The 18,161-nt window shown below is 44.9% G+C and overlaps 1 protein-coding gene across 1 annotated transcript in view; it reads right to left on the bottom strand.

Annotated features, from left to right (window-relative positions):
- Positions 1–2,885: 2,885 nt before the first annotated feature.
- INPP5D (inositol polyphosphate-5-phosphatase D) overlaps positions 2,886–18,161 on the bottom strand; it is a 223,353-nt gene continuing 208,077 nt past the window's right edge. Inside the window, exons 25-26 of the mRNA XM_088461232.1 lie at positions 11,866–11,940; positions 2,886–6,856 (exon numbers count right to left, since the gene is read on the bottom strand). Coding sequence (XP_088317358.1) covers positions 6,529–6,856; positions 11,866–11,940 — 403 coding nt within the window. The 3' untranslated portion in view covers positions 2,886–6,528. The remainder of the gene's footprint in view (positions 6,857–11,865; positions 11,941–18,161) is intronic.

Raw genomic sequence — 18,161 nt, 5'->3', positions numbered from 1 at the left:
TGGAATTGTGCCAAACAAACCTACGAATGAGACGCTCCATTTCCACAAACCATGATTTTATAATCATTACGAATAGTTTGTAGTAAAGGCGTGATGTTATTTGAGAACAGTTGGGAAAGATCTTTGGTTGGATAGACTCCCAAATATTTAAGTCTAGTTGGGTGCCAGACAAAGGAGAAAGACGGTTTCAAAGAGTTTACCAAGGAAGGAGGTGCAGTCAAGCTCATAGCTACAGAATTGGAGTGATTCATTTTGAAATTTGAAAGCATACCAAATTTCTGGAATTCTAGTAGAAGGTTGGGAAGGGAAGTAATCGGATTGTAATTAATACGAGAAGGTCCTCTGTGAAGAGGGGTAGTTTATGCTCTTGACCACCTGTGCGGATATCAGAGATGTTCACATTAAGTCGAATGGCCCTTGCCAAAGCCTCCATACATAGAACAAATAAAAAAGGGGAGAGTGGATACCCCTGCCTCGTGCCATTCGATATAGCGAATGAATCAGAGAGGGACACGTTTATCCTGATTTTCACTGAGAGAACATCGTATAAAGCCAAAATTCTATGTAGCCAAGCAGACCCCAAACCCAAATGGCATAAAAGGCTCGACAAACTCCCAGTCAACCCTGTCAAAAGCCTTCTCTACGTCAGTCGAAAGCCTTCTCTACGTCAGTCGATAAAATGATAGACTGTGAAGATTAGAGAGAAGCGTGGTGTATTAGATTAATAACTTTAGTGGTGTTGTCCCTAGCCTCGCAACCCAAGACAAAACCCACTTGGTCATCATGGATCAGTTTCGGTAAAAGGAATTTGAATCGGTTGGCTAGGAGTTTAGCGAAAAGCTAAATGTTTAGGAGTGAGAGGCGCCTGTAACTCGGGCATAAGGTGGGGTTTTTACCTTCCTTAGGTAGGACAGTGATATGAGCTTCCAGCGATTGTTTGGAGAAATGAGTTCTGTCTTAAATCGAATTAAAGGCACGAGTCAGGAGAGGAGCCAGTCTACCCTTACAAGCCTTGTAGTAGGCTGTAGAGAAGCCACCCGAGCCAGGACTTTTACCAGCCGGGGAAGAGGAAATCGCTCGGTCTACCTCTTCAACAAGAAAAGGCGAATCAAGAGTTAACCTCCTCCTGAGAAAGTGTAGGGTAATTAAGTGATTGAAGGTATATTGAGATGGCCTGAATTCTTTAAATTGTTTAGTTTAGTGTAATAAGAACAAAAGGATTCAGCGATTCGATTAGTTTCATTGTGAGTCTGACCATGTTCGTCTTTTATCGCTTGAATGTGACTGTGCGCTGCTCACGTAATGCCTTAGCCAACATCCTACCCGGCTTATTGCCCCATTGATAGAAACGACTATGGCATTTGCGGTAGGACAATTTGATTTTATCAATGGAAAGTCTATGGAGGGCAGACCTAGCTTCCTCCAACTTGGCATAGTAATGTGGGGACAAAGAGGCTTTATGGGGAGTTTCCAGGGATTTGATCTCAGCGAGAAGGGCATCTCTACGTTGTGTTTTGTTTTTTTAAATAAGAACCTAATTGGATGCATGTGCCCCGTAGAATGCATTTATGTGCCTCCCAAACCATTACCTTGGAAATGTCATCCTGGTCATCCTGGTCATTCTGTTCAATATATGAGTCTAAAGAGGACTCTGTCTGGGACTTACAATATGTGTCTTGTAAAAGAAGTTCATTAAAACGCCAGGACCAAGGGTTGCACGAGCGCTGAGGAAAAGAGAGTGAAAGAAAAACTGGAGCATGGTCAGACCACGTGATCGATCCTATTGAAGTATCATGTATAAGGTGTAAATGACGATCATTTAAAAAGAGATAATCAATTCTTCTTCTTACTATGTAAGCTGTTTCAGGTAGGGCTCCTCGCCTTTGTCTCTTTAACAACTCTCACTCTGGGCCTGATTCAGTGAAGAACGCAGTTGCTAATACACATGCAATTGGCCAATTGTTGTGTTCTGCGCAAGCGTATGCAGCGCACGTGCGTGAGCCAGATGCTGCGTTCAGAACTGCGTTCGCAGAAGATACGCAGACTCATGGCAGAGTGATTGACAGGAAGTGCTGTTTGTGGGTGGTGACGGGGGGGGGTGACTCAGGCAAACACAGGCGTGCCAGTGCGTTACAACACCGTTGCATGGGCGTGCATAAATTAGCCACTGTGATACCAGACGCCTCCTGAGGTCTCATAGCGTGCGCAGAAGTTAGCAATTCCAGAGTGAAGTCTGACCTGCCTTAACTGTGCGCATGGATCCAATGTTACTCGATGTTACCGATTGTTTCGCTATGTTGCCTTAGTATACAGATGTGAGTAAGGGGAAGTGGGCGTCCTTATGTTAGGTTGCGATCACAATGCGAATGCAAACATTTAAATATCATTTGATATTAGCAATGAAGTAGCGTGCGTATAAGCAGAATAGCGATCCATGCTGAATCAGGCCCATACGTTGGATACAGGGTCACTTATATTCATTCCCACCCATGACTCGCCTCTGTATGCACCTGCTAGCTTCAGCGTGTTGCCTTACCCTTGTCTCTGCTTTCTGTTCTACCCAGCATGTGGTGGTGTATCTATGCTATGGTCTGCCGTTGTGTATTGTACTTATGCTCTGTTACTGTGAATGTTTCTATATTTACCCTGTACAGCACTACATACACTTTGTGGCACTTTAGAAATAAAAGTTAATAATAATTAAACACTGCCTTCAGCGACCAAAATATAATGGATAATTGTTGTATAATTACCATTACTAAGCAAATATATACAATCTCAAGATTATAAAAGTAAGTAAAAGGCTTACAAACCATATATTGTTTATTCATTTTTTAAAAAAAAATAATTTACGCACCATTATCAATATTAAAATGACTCCAAAGTGTAATTTTTAATTATTTATTTCTATTAATAATTTCCACACTGCTCACATTTATATATTATATTCTTCCAGAGACATATACAAATAGTAAAATCCTTCATATTTACAATAATGCTGAATAGTGCTCTCTCTCTCTCATACATATACGTGATCAAAAAATAGCTTTGCACAAGAAAAGGATTTGTACCTAAAAAAAAAAAAAAAAAGTGTATAATTTAGATTTATCCATAAAGCTCTTTGTTTGTTCAGACAAAGCTTTCATCACTGCTGCGTCTTTGGATGCAGCTACAATGCATAAAAATGCTAATGCTGCAGAAGGCGCCTGAAGGCAAAAGACGCCCACTGCTGGCATTGCAGATCCTAAGCTTACTCAGAATAGCCGCCGGAAATCCTCTGCTGGGACCAGGAAATCTACATCGAAGGACGCAGATCCTGGCATCGGCATGCCTACAAAATGGGGGCGATGCCATTTTGTAAAACTGTCACCGCCTACGCCCCACCTCAAAACAGCTGCAACATGTCAATCATGCTGTGGCTTGGAGGCACTGTGAGCGATCCCGCGCATGAGCAAATCCCTCACCATCACTGAATCAGGCCCTCTCTCTGATGGTGTACACGTGAGATCAGCAGACATGTAACAGGGGTGCATAGATGGGTCACTTTATCACACTAAATTGGGCATTACACACTATAAAGTCCAAGAATTACAGTGTTCAAGGTATTTCTGACCAGAACAAATAGTGCAGTCATAGTTGAAGGGTCTTTTATCACATGGTTTACACATAGGAATAGTCGGGTTTCATCCGGTTAAAGAAAAAAAAACACTGAGCATCAAACTTGTCAGTTCAACAATTAATTGCAGACTCATAAATCCAGTTGTCTTTTGTGGAATGGTAAAAAAACTAAAGTTCAGGTTATGAATCATGCTTAATCAGATTCTAATGGGAAATTACGTTTTTTTCATATGCAATACAGGTTGAGTCTCCCATATCCAACATGCTTGGGACCTGGGGTATTTTGGATATCGGAATATTCCGTATTTTGGAATGATTGCATACCATATTGAAATGTCTTAGGAATAGGACCCAAATCTAAACACAGAATGCATTTATGTGTTATATACACCTTATACACACAGCCTGAATGTAGTTTTTTTTATACAATATTTTCAATAATTTTGTGGCTCAAACAAAGTTTGTGTACATACTTGAAATTAATTTATGTTTCATATACACCTTATACACACAGCCTATAGGTCATTTTATACTTTATTTTTAATAATTGTGTGCCTTAATAAAGTTTGTGTACATTGAACCATCAAAAATCAAAAGTTTCACTATCTCAGTCATGCTAAAAATATTCCGTATTTCGGAATATTTGGATATGGGAGACTCAACCTGTACTTCAAATAATGTGTCATATGACTCAATGTAAGTAAAAAAAGGCCAATTATAAACTGCAAAAAGTACAAATCCGCACTGAGGGCCTGATTCAGCAAAGATCGCAGTAGCAAAGGCGCATGCAATCAGTCGATTAATTGCATGTGTATGCATCGCAGTGCGCGAACTAGCAAGTGGGAAATGCGTTTGCAGAGACTACACAGACCCTGAGCACATTGACTGACAGGAAGTGCCGTTTGTGGGTGGTCGGGCGAATGAAAGGTGCCAGTGTGATGCAACACTGTTACAGGGGCCTGCACAAATTATCCACTGCAATACCATACGCAGCATGAGGGCTCATAGCATACGCTGGAGTAAGCAATTCCTGAGTGAGGACTGACCTGCCTTAACTGTGCGTATGGGTCAGATGTTACCGATTATTTTGCTATGTTGCCCTAGTATACGGATGTGTGTAAGGGGAAGTGGGCGTCATTATGGTAAACTGTGATTGCAATGCGATTGCAAACATTCGCATTTCACCACTGATATATTAGCAACTGTGGTGCGTGCGTTCTAGCAGAATAGCGATCCTTGCTGAATCAGGCCCAGATTCTTTATCTTGGCGAGTGTGAGGTGAGCATCTACTACACGATCCTTGGAAATCAATCTATTCCTAAATTTGTGGCTTCACAGTGACTCCAGACACTGCAAACGGTAAAAATGGCACATTAAAGTGTAATCTGCTTTCACAATATCAGCACTCCCTACGTTCAGTTCAAGTTTTTAGTTTTCTAAAATGCTGTTCTGTTTACCTTGATTTATGCCTGTAAGGTGCTTCTGAACTGATGGCACCTTATAAATAAACTTTGATGATGAAGACTTATGTCTTATCTTAATCATGCGAGTTAAGGGCAATTGGGACTGTCTTTATTACGTGCCATTTTTATGTTTATAAAACATTTCAGTACATTGGTCCCCAACGATGATGCGCCATTCCACAAAATAGGGTGTCATTGCACAAAAGTTAGTGTGTGATGTTACAAAAAAAAGCATTTGCGCTGATGGTTTGACCCTTAAAAAGTAAAGGGACACATCCACTAGCAGACTGTGAAAAGACTGCATGATTACGACATTGTAATCGCACAGTCGTTTCACAGTCTGTGCTGCATGATTACGGCATTGTAATCGATAAGTCGTTCAGTGTAGACACCCTCCCTCAACCATGAACATGGGCAATCTGTCGTTATCGGCAGATTGACCAGCATATTCAGGCGATGATGTCAAAAACGACCAGAGGGAGCTCGCATCGCTGGTCATTTTCGACAATTTCATTACCGATTTGTGAACGATTGAATGATAACGATATTGTTCAATTGCTCATTTTAATCGGGTAGTGGATACCCACCTTAACACCATAATGATTTCCCTCAATCAGTAGTACACTGCATTACAGAACGATGTGCCTTGATTGCATGCCAAACACCACTACAGAGACTACCACAGTAGTGAGTTAGCACTATCATGTCTACCATGAGCAGTCCAGTACTCACTATAAATTAAGAGCTACAGTGCAAATTATTCCAAATGTTGCTATCTACATATCTCAGTAATCAAAGCACAAACTAAGGTAATAGGTTTTTAAAACTACACTTCACAGATATGGTGCCTCTGTATTCTGTGGCTAAGGTAAACATTTTGATCCAAGCACATGGAAGCTATTCTGTATTATACAATATTGCCCCTGCAGGGTTAGCAATCTATGATAGTTAAGTAGACACTCTGCAACATGATGTTCTCAAGTACTAAATGGAAGTAATGCATAAAATGTATCTTCCATTTCAAAACAGGCGTGCCTCCTCTCCGAGATTGGACTCCCAGTAGAGCAGACTCGTTTTCTGGATCCTGCCCACATTCCCACGGAATAGGGCTGTCTGGGGTTTTGAATTTTCAATTTGTGGTGAGTTTCCCCGCCCCCTGCTTTCTAATACTAGTATCGTACAGAAAGGGACCAGCCATTGAGAAGCGTTTCATGGTACCATGCCCACAACACCTCCTAGACCTCATACTCCGGGATCTCCCTGAGAGCACCTATACAAAGTTGGCAAGCATGTTCCAAAATAATCCAAACTTATGTCAATGATGGAATTGTTATTGGAAAAGCCAAAATGTTCAGGAAGAGATCTTGGTGCATTTAGGAAGCAGATACAACTTGACAAAATACATGATCTGCGGTGTCCACTGTTTGTACTGCACAGATTCTTTGAACTAGGTGTGCTGAGGATCACGAGCAGCCTGACTCTTGGCGGGCAGAGGAGGACGTGGCTTGGATACAGATGGAGCAGGTTCGGGACGGTTGACATTATTATGTGATGCAGTTGGTGGATTGTTCTTAGCTGCAGCTTTGTCAGACACAGCAGATTTCTTTTCTACAGAAGAATATGTCATAGAGCGTTGGCGCATGGTAGAAGTGCGAATGGAAGGTTCAGGTTTCGGCAGACGACACTGCGTTGGTGGAGGGTGGGAGCCACTGTTAACAGGTCCATATAGGGGATTGTCGACCATTTCTGGTGTCTCTGATTGAGTTGTTGTACGACTGTTGATAAATAGACAATGAGTGTCAAGAAATCAAAAAAGAAACATAAGCTGTATGCCCAATCACATGCAAAGCAAGCAGCTGGCAAGAACATTTCTGTAAGACTAGTGACAAATACTGATGAGTTCGGTATGTATTGACAAATATCAGAATGTCGACAGTCATGTAGGCACCATAATGTAGACAGGGACAACATGTCAATAGACAAAATATCAGCATTCCGGCATGTTGACAACCACAGTGTCGACTTGCAGAATGTCGATACTCCCAAAACTTGACTGGAACATAATGTTAACATCTAATTTTAAGCCTAACACTAAAATTTCTATTGTGACATTTTAACTGTGTCGACAATTTGAATGTGTCAACATTATGACATTCCACATTTTGGTGTCAATCTTTTGTCTGTTGACATTGTGATTGTCAACATGCTAAATATGGAGTCCATACCAAATGTTGCTAGGAAGCCCATTTATATCTAGTAGTACCTCTTGGTTTGACCGTGACACCAATAACCTCCATCAGTTTGATAAGAGCCTCACATAAACTATAGTCTGTGGTTTCCTGCTTACCTCCCCTTCCCAATATATTATATATTTATGTTATTAAACTACTTTTGTTGTCTCTCCCTTAAATATAACTTGGCTAATAATTTTACACCAAAACCCTCTTATGCCCACCTATAGCTATCAGGTTATGCCTAACAGAGCCCTCCATGTGCTTAGTGCCCGCCAGAAAGATTCCTTGCCCAAGTTGTGTAGACCCCAAACCTTACTGTAATTTTAATACTACGGTCTAGATCCCAGTCTACCAGATCCAATTCAAACCACTTAGGTGTTTTTTGCCACCAAAAGCCTGGAAAACTCTTTATGCCCCTCTCCCAAATATTCACTCTGTAAACATCTATTTTATAAAGATTGTTCATGAATTTATGTTGTTTCTGCTTTATTGTTTGTATTTCCATTTCCTCTATTTTCTCACCCTATTCTCCCCTTGTATAGTGACCTGTGCCTCAACTGTCAGCTACAGGTAAACATTTCTTTTCTAACTAGCATGCCAATTAAACTAATTTATTTCAATGTCAATGATCTTAGGGCCTGATTCAGAGCCGGATGCTATTTGCGGTCGTTCGTCCAGAAAATAGGGGTGGCTATTCAAATGAACCATTTGCTCTTTGCGGTCTGTTCACGCCTCTATGTCTGAACGAGCGAAGAAAACTTGCGGTCGTTTTTTTAAAAAATACGCCCCCTGGCCGCTCGCATCCTACGTCATGTCCGCTATTTATTAGATTAATCGAGTACATCGACCAGCGTATGAACTGCTCGCTATTCTTGTGGTTGGTTTTTGCTACCACAATCTTGCGAGCAGTTCTGGCTATAAAATAACCCAGTGACGTGGTCAGTGACGCTGCTGTATTAATTATGCACACCCTTAAAACGCCCGTTTTGACCTTTAAGAACGCCTGTGTTCGGATCTCCACTCCCCGTTTTCAAGCACCTTCCCCTGTTACCACCCACATACGCCTCATTCTGTCACTCAAAATAGCAGGCATTCGCTATTTAGCGAACAAACGATTTTCGGCCGCACTGACTGGTTCGCGCATGCGTATTACGATCCGTATGCATGCGCAGTTGGGCAAACATCGCTCGGAACGAATGAGCGGCCGCTTATGAGCGGCTCTGAATCAGGCCCTTAATTCTCCTAAGAAACACTGCATTTTTATATCCTCCCTTACACATTGTCTATGTGATCCTATGGAGGCACCAAGAGCAACAGATTACCAGATTTAGAGATGTACAGTGCGCTAATGTCACCCCTGTGTGCGCAGCAGCTGTGCTAAAATCCGCAAATGTCGCAGGCCCTGGGATTTGTATGAAGATGCCCACCGGCGGCTTTGCAAATCCAAGCGACTGCATACAGATAGAGCATCGGTCGCAGGCCAGTCAATTATCAGACTTCTGAGTAACCTTATGGTCGCGCAGCATGGCCGCAGGAACTGAGACTCTGGAGTCATTTTTAATGCGTATGGGATCGCAGTCGCAGGATGAGACACGCCCTGAAAACTGCTTTTGAGTCGCCACCCCCCAGTTGCCATCCACAAACGGTTCCTGCCTGTCAATCGCTAAAAATCCTTTCTGTGAGCGACAATGAAAATTAAACTGCTCAGTGCAACTTGTATGTATGCGCAATTTACTGATAATCGCTCAACTACGTACTCAAACATCGGCATTGTGTCCATCTCTGATTCAGTCCCAAAGTGAAAATTTTAATTCATAATAAAGGGCTTGGTTCAGAGGTAGACACTACTGCAAATTTATGCTACTGCCGCAGTTGATGGGTTGTTTACTGAGATGCGCACCGGCTGCAATCCTCTGCGGTGTGCAAGTAATCGCGCCATCGAGGGGACATCGGCCACTCCATCGGACATTAGAGCAACCACTGAGTGTACACAGAGGCCGCTATTGCGTACAGAATTTCTCTCATTTGAGTTGGTGGCGGAAAGTCATGGGTGTTCCCGGGAGGTGGCTTGAAGTGATCACAAAAAAAAGGCAATCTCATGGGCATTATGGGAGTCTTAGGGGCCCCACACACAGTACGATTTGCAAATGATCCGATGTCGTTTGCAATCTCCCTTGAACTCTCTCTGGCAGCTGCAGTGAACGATGTTCACCCAGTCTACTGCGCACGATCTAATGATTTGCATATTCATTAGATCGTGTGCGATATGACAGAGGCAGGCTCGGATCAGGGATACCCGTGCTACATGCATCTGTGTCATTAATACAAAAGCACTGATGGGATCAGTGAGACTCGTCTATGCTACTGTGGTTAAAAAAAAAAAAACGAAACCTGTGTAAAAAAAAAAAAGAAGAAAAACGGCGTGCCTCCCACGCCCCCAAATAGCAACCAGCCCCGGGCTTTTAGTGACCCAGTGCTGGTTGTGCAAAATACAGGGGTCTTAAGGTTACTTTTGCAGTTCTCATTGAAATCAATGAATCCGTTCATTAACTGAGCCTCTTTCAGCCAATGAGCGCTCAGCACCAGAGTTTCTATAGTGAAATCCCGCCACTGAGCTCTCATTTGGGAAGCACCGTCCATTGAGGACGGTACTGTGGACCTGACTGAACCGCTCGCTAGTTGCGTTCGCTCACTAGATGCATATGCAAATTTAGCAAGGCAGGCGATCACACGGCAAGGCATTAGCATGCCCACTATGTCTTGATCGCATTGTGTATGCAGACGCCCACCAGCCTGTCTTAAGACACCCACTTGCGTATGTCATATCCAGGAAGTGTATGCAACCATCGGTAACATGGAGTACCATCGGATGCGATCGCAGCACTTGTGGTTGACCATACTCTGCCGCAAGCACTGCATATGCTTCAGTGTAGATTTCAGCCAAGTGATGTGTACTATGACGCTGCCTCTTAATTATGCCCGCCTCTGAAACAGCATTAAAGCGGTCAGGCACGCCTGCGTTCCATCTCCACTCCCCAGTTTTTAGCGGCAGACTCCTTTCACCGCTCACAAACTGCTTCTCCTGTCACTCATTCAGCCGGGCTGCCTATGCGCAGCGCGCGAACGCTTCCTGATCTCTTGCACTGGTTTGCGCACTGCGATATGTACGCATGCGCACAATGCGAACCATCGGCAGCTACGAGCGAATGCATCTTAGCGAGCAGCTCATTCAGGCCCGGTGTCCAGTGGCTTGCGTATTTGCATGTTTTTTTTTTTGCCAAGACCGGGGATTGTCTGCATGGACCCAAGAGGACGTGATCCACACATAGGAGAAGGTGAGTATGGATTTATTTTTTTTACACGTACCCTACCCTTTGGCTATTATACTGGACAAGGGAACAGATGATGGCTTCAGGGATACATAGGTGAGTATGTGAGATAGTGTGCATGTATGTTTTATCAAAATTTTACTGTCAATGGTGTATGTGTCCTGTGTTTATTTTAACATTGCTTTGCTGTGGAACTACAGATACCAGCGGGCCTGTAATACCCTGCATGCTGGTACTTGTGGTTCTCCAAGTACCTGCATGCGGGGGAGGTTTGCTGGGACCTGTAGTTCCACAGCAAAAGGCAATATTTTTAACTTTTTCAAATGCACCACACTACACTATCAACCCTACACCCACCGGCCAGGGGTGCCGGGGATAGCCCCGGGCTATCAGCCTAGGCCTGGGATGCCCTGGAGAAGGGGACCCCTTTATTGGAGTGTCCCCAGCTCCCCAAGGATACCCGGCCTGGGCTGACTAGCGGTCAGGGTTGATGCTTCAGCCGGGGGACCCGGTGAAAGGGCTCCCCTGGCTGTGGCAGGGGCCCCCCGCTAGAAAAAGTGTGGTGCTGGTTCTGGTAAATACAGGGGAACCCTACTCATTTTTGTCCCCTGTATTTCCAGGCCCGGATCAGAGCCCAGTGCTGGTTGCGCAAAATGCATGGGGGAGCCCTACGTCATTTGTCCCCTGTATTTTGGCAACCAGGGCTGGTTCTGACTAGCCCAGTGCTGGTTGTGCTTAAATACAAGGGACCCCTACATCGCTTGTCCTCTGTATTTTGCACAACCAGCACTAAGTCACTAAAAGCCCAGGGCTGGTTGCTATTTGGTAGGGGTGTGCACACCATTTTTTTTATTTTTTTCACAAAGGTTTCAATTTTTTAACCACAGCAGGCAGACTAGTCTCACTGATCCCATCCGTGCTTCTTTGTCAATGACACAGATGCATGTAGCACGGATCTCCCTGATCCATGCATGCATCTGTGTCATTGAACTACACAGCAGCACCGACGGGTCTCACTGATCCCGTCCGTGTTTTTGTGTCCAAAGTCGATCGTCAGCAACCATGAGACTCTGACGCATGCGCATACTGAAAACATCGGACGCTTGCATTCAAAAACGACATTGCACCCACCTCTGGTTCAGGCCTTCAGTTACAGGAGTCTACAGTATTTGCACTTTATTAAAAAAAAATCAGAATCTTTCAATTGTCACTTGCAGTTACCTGCCAAGGGTCTCTGGAGGGCCCACAGGTATGCCTCGCATTCGGGCCATTTTGTCCACAAAGCATTTGGTACTCCTAAAACACAGAGGAACATGTCAGTCTGACAATTGATGATGCTGTCAAGACTACACTCCATACATTTGTAGCTGCTTCAATCCATGCACATGGTATACAATTATCAATAGGAAATTTGTTTATGATAAATATGCTGGTGTTGTAGTCATGAGATAGCTTGGCCTGTATCACATAAGTTCTTTTAAAACCACTACTGATGTAGTACACTCCTGCAGCTCTTACCCTTATGTAGTACACTCTTGCAGCTCTTAACCTGATGCAGTACACTCCTGCAGCTCTTACCCTGATGTAGTACACTCCTGCAGCTCTTACCCTGATGCAGTACACTCCTGCAGCTTTTACCCTTATGTAGTACACTCCTGCAACTCTAACCCTGATGTAGTACACTCCTGCAGCTCTTACCCTGAGGCAGTACACTCCTGCAGCTCTTACCCTGAGGCAGTAACTCCTGCAGCTCTTACCCTGATGCAGTACACTCCTGCAGCTCTTACCCTGATGTAGTACACTCCTGCAGCTCTAACCCTTATGTAGTACACTCCTGCAGCTCTTACCCTTATGTAGTCCACTCCTGCAACTCTTACTCTGATGTAGTCCACTCCTGCAACTCTTACCTTGATGTAGTACACTCCTGCAACTCCTACCCTGATGTAGTACACTCCTGCAATTCTTACCCTGATATGATACACACCTGCAACTCTTACCCTGATGTAGTACACTCCTGCAACTCTTACCCTGATGTGATACACACCTGCAACTCTTACCCTGATGTGATACACACCTGCAGCTCTTACTCTGATGTAGTACACACCTGCAACTCTAACCCTGATGTAGTACACTCCTGCAACTCTTACCCTGATGTAGTACACTCCTGCAACTCCTACCCTGATGTGATACACACCTGCAACTCTTACCCTGATGTAGTACACTCCTGCAACTCTTACCCTGATGTGATACACACCTGCAACTCTTACCCTGATGTGATACACACCTGCAGCTCTTACTCTGATGTAGTACACACCTGCAACTCTAACCCTGATGTAGTACACTCCTGCAACTCTTACCCTGATGTAGTACACTCCTGCAACTCCTACCCTGATGTAATACACACCTGCAACTCTTACCCTGATGTAGTACACACCTGCAACTCTTACCCTGATATGATACACACCTGCAACTCTTACCCTGATGCAGTACAATCCTGCAACTCTTACCCTGATGTAGTACACTCCTGTAACTCCTACCCTGATGTGATACACACCTGCAACTCCTACCCTGATGTGATACACACCTGCAACTCTTACCCTGATGTAGTACACACCTGCAACTCTTACCCTGATGTAGTACACTCCTGCAATTCTTACCCTGAATGATACACTCCTGCAACTCCTACCCTGATGTGACACACACCTGCAGCTCTTACCCTTATGTAGTACACTCTTGCAGCTCTTAACCTGATGCAGTACACTCCTGCAGCTCTTACCCTGATGTAGTACACTCCTGCAGTTCTTACCCTGATGCAGTACACTCCTGCAGCTTTTACCCTTATGTAGTACACTCCTGCAACTCTAACCCTGATGTAGTACACTCCTGCAGCTCTTACCCTGAGGCAGTACACTCCTGCAGCTCTTACCCTGAGGCAGTAACTCCTGCAGCTCTTACCCTGATGCAGTACACTCCTGCAGCTCTTACCCTGATGTAGTACACTCCTGCAGCTCTAACCCTTATGTAGTACACTCCTGCAGCTCTTACCCTTATGTAGTACACTCCTGCAACTCTTACTCTGATGTAGTCCACTCCTGCAACTCTTACCCTGATGTAGTACACTCCTGCAACTCCTACCCTGATGTAGTACACTCCTGCAATTCTTACCCTGATATGATACACACCTGCAACTCTTACCCTGATGTAGTATACTCCTGCAACTCTTACCCTGATGTGATACACACCTGCAACTCTTACCCTGATGTGATACACACCTGCAGCTCTTACTCTGATGTAGTACACACCTGCAACTCTAACCCTGATGTAGTACACTCCTGCAACTCTTACCCTGATGTAGTACACTCCTGCAACTCCTACCCTGATGTAATACACACCTGCAACTCTTACCCTGATGTAGTACACACCTGCAACTCTTACCCTGATGTAGTACACACCTGCAACTCTTACCCTGATATGATACACACCTGCAACTCTTACCCTGATGCAGTACAATCCTGCAACTCTTACCCTGATGTAGTACACTCCTGTAACTCCTACCCTGATGTGATACACACCTGCAACTCCTACCCTGATGTGATACACACCTGCAACTCTTACCCTGATGTAGTACACACCTGCAACTCTTACCCTGATGTAGTACACTCCTGCAATTCTTACCCTGAATGATACACTCCTGCAACTCCTACCCTGTTGTGAAACACACCTGCAGCTCTTACCCTGATATGATACACAGCTGCAACTCTTACCCTGATGTAGTACACTCCTGCAGCTCTTACCCTGATGCAGTACACTCCTGCAGCTTTTACCCTTATGTAGTACACTCCTGCGGCTCTTACCCTGATGCAGTACACTCCTGCAACTCTTACCCTGAGGCAGTAACTCCTGCAGCTCTTACCCTGATGTAGTACACTCCTGCAGCTCTTACCCTGATGTAGTACACACCTGCATCTTTTACCCTGATGTAGTACACACCTGCAACTCTTACCCTGATATGATACACACCTGCAACTCTTACCCTGATGCAGTACACTCCTGCAACTCTTACCCTGATGTGATACACACCTGCAACTCTTACCCTGATGTGACAAACACCTGCAGCTCTTACCCTGATGTAGTACACTCCTGCAGCTCTTACCCTGAGGCAGTAACTCCTGCAGCTCTTACCCTGATGCAGTACACTCCTGCAGCTCTTACCCTGATGCAGTACACTCCTGCAGCTCTTACCCTTATGTAGTACACTCCTGCAGCTCTTACCCTGATGCAGTACACTCCTGCAACTCTTACCCTGAGGCAGTAACTCCTGCAGCTCTTACCCTGATGTAGTACACTCCAGCAACTCCTACCCTGATGTGATACACACCTGCAACTCTTACCCTGATGTAGTACACACCTGCATCTTTTACCCTGATGTAGTACACACCTGCAACTCTTACCCTGATATGATACACACCTGCAACTCTTACCTGATGTAGTACACTCCTGCAGCTCTTACCCTGAGGCAGTAACTCCTGCAGCTCTTACCCTGATGCAGTACACTCCTGCAGCTCTTACCCTGATGTAGTACACTCCTGCAGCTCTTACCCTTATGTAGTACACTCCTGCAGCTCTTACCCTTATGTAGTACACTCCTGCAACTCTTACCCTGATGTAGTACACTCCTGCAACTCCTACCCTGATGTAGTACACTCCTGCAATTCTTACCCTGATATGATACACACCTGCAACTCTTACCCTGATGTAGTACACTCCTGCAACTCTTACCCTGATGTGATACACACCTGCAACTCTTACCCTGATGTGATACACACCTGCAGCTCTAACTCTGATGTAGTACACACCTGCAACTCTTACCCTGATGTAGTACACTCCTGCAACTCTTACCCTGATGTAGTACACTCCTGCAACTCCTACCCTGATGTGATACACACCTGCAACTCTTACCCTGATGTAGTACACACCTGCAACTCTTACCCTGATGTTGTACACACCTGCAACTCTTACCCTGATATGATACACACCTGCAACTCTTACACTGATGCAGTACAATCCTGCAACTCTTACCCTGATGTAGTACACTCCTGCAACTCCTACCCTGATGTGATACACACCTGCAACTCCTACCCTGATGTGATACACACCTGCAACTCTTACCCTGATGTAGTACACACCTGCAACTCTTACCCTGATGTAGTACACTCCTGCAATTCTTACCCTGAATGATACACTCCTGCAACTCCTACCCTGATGTGACACACACCTGCAGCTCTTACCCTGATGTAGTACACTCCTGCAGCTCTTACCCTGATGTAGTACACTCCTGCAACTCTTACCCTGATGTAGTACACTCCTGCAACTCTTACCCTGATGTAGTACACTCCTGCAACTCCTACCCTGATGTAGTACACTCCTGGACTCTTACCCTGATGTAGTACACTCCTGCAACTCCTACCCTGATGTAGTACACTCCTGCAATTCTTACCCTGATATGATACACACCTGCAACTCTTACCCTGATGTGATACACACCTGCAGCTCTTACTCTGATGTAGTACACACCTGCAACTCTTACCCTGATGTAGTACACTCCAGCAACTCCTACCCTGATGTGATACACACCTGCAACTCTTACCCTTATGTAGTACACTCCTGCAACTCTTACCCTTATGTAGTACACTCCTGCAACTCTTACACTGAGGCAGTAACTCCTGCAGCTCTTACCCTGATGCAGTACACTCCTGCAGCTCTTACCCTGATGTAGTACACTCCAGCAGCTCTTACCCTTATGTAGTACACTCCTGCAGCTCTTACCCTTATGTAGTACACTCCTGCAGCTCTTACCCTTATGTAGTACACTCCTGCAACTCTTACCCTGATGTAGTACACTCCTGCAACTCTTACCCTGATGTAGTACACTCCTGCAACTCCTACCCTGATGTAGTACACTCCTGCAATTCTTACCCTGATATGATACACACCTGCAACTCTTACCCTGATGTAGTACACTCCTGCAACTCTTACCCTGATGTGATACACACCTGCAACTCTTACCCTGATGGGATACTCACCTGCAGCTCTTACTCTGATGTAGTACACACCTGCAACTCTTACCCTGATGTAGTACACTCCTGCAACTCTTACCCTGATGTAGTACACTCCTGCAACTCCTACCCTGATGTGATACACACCTGCAACTCTTACACTGATGCAGTACAATCCTGCAACTCTTACCCTGATGTAGTACACTCCTGCAACTCCTACCCTAATGTGATACACACCTGCAACTCCTACCCTGATGTGATACACACCTGCAACTCTTACCCTGATGTAGTACACACCTGCAACTCTTACCCTGATGTAGTACACTCCTGCAACTCTTACCCTGATGTAGTACACTCCTGCAACTCTTACCCTGATGTAGTACACTCCTGCAACTCCTACCCTGATGTAGTACACACCTGCAACTCTTACCCTGATATGATACACACCTGCAACTCTTACCCTGATGCAGTACAATCCTGCAACTCTAACCCTGATGTAGTACACTCCTGCAACTCCTACCCTGATGTGATACACACCTGCAACTCCTACCCTGATGTGATACACACCTGCAACTCTTACCCTGATGTAGTACACACCTGCAACTCTTACCCTGATGTAGTACACTCCTGCAATTCTTACCCTGAATGATAGACTCCTGCAACTCCTACCCTGATGTGACACACACCTGCAGCTCTTACCCTGATGTAGTACACTCCTGCAACTCTTACCCTGATGTAGTACACTCCTGCCACTCTTACCCTGATGTATTACACTCCTGCAACTCTTACCCTGATGTAGTACACTCCTGCAACTCTTACCCTGATGTAGTACACTCCTGCAACTCCTACCCTGATGTAGTACACTCCTGCAACTCTTACCCTGATGTAGTACACTCCTGCAACTCCTACCCTGATGTAGTACACTCCTGCAATTCTTACCCTGATATGATACACACCTGCAACTCTTACCCTGATGTGATACACACCTTCAGCTCTTACTCTGATGTAGTACACACCTGCAACTCTTACCCTGATGTAGTACACTCCTGCAACTCTTACCCTGATATAGTACACTCCAGCAACTCCTACCCTGATGTGAAACACACCTGCAACTCTTACCCTGATGTAGTACACACCTGCAACTCTTACCCTGATGTAGTACACTCCTGCAATTCTTACCCTGATGTAGTACACTCCTGCAAGTCCTACCCTGATGTGATACACACCTGCAACTCCTACCCTGATGTGATACACACCTGCAACTCTTACCCTGATGTAGTACACACCTGCAACTCTTACCCTGATGTAGTACACTCCTGCAACTCTTACCCTGATGTAGTACACTCCTGCAACTCTTACCCTGATGTAGTACACTCCTGCAACTCTTACCCTGATGTAGTACACTCCTGCAACTCTTACCCAGATGTAGTACACTCCTGCAACTCCTACCCTGATGTAGTA

This window comes from Taudactylus pleione, unplaced genomic scaffold, assembly GCF_031769625.1.
Source record: "Taudactylus pleione unplaced genomic scaffold, aTauple2 ptg001029l, whole genome shotgun sequence".
Taxonomy (NCBI): Eukaryota; Metazoa; Chordata; class Amphibia; order Anura; family Myobatrachidae; genus Taudactylus; species Taudactylus pleione.
Note: the sequence above shows the minus strand (reverse complement) of the source record. Positions and strands in the feature narration are given on the sequence as shown.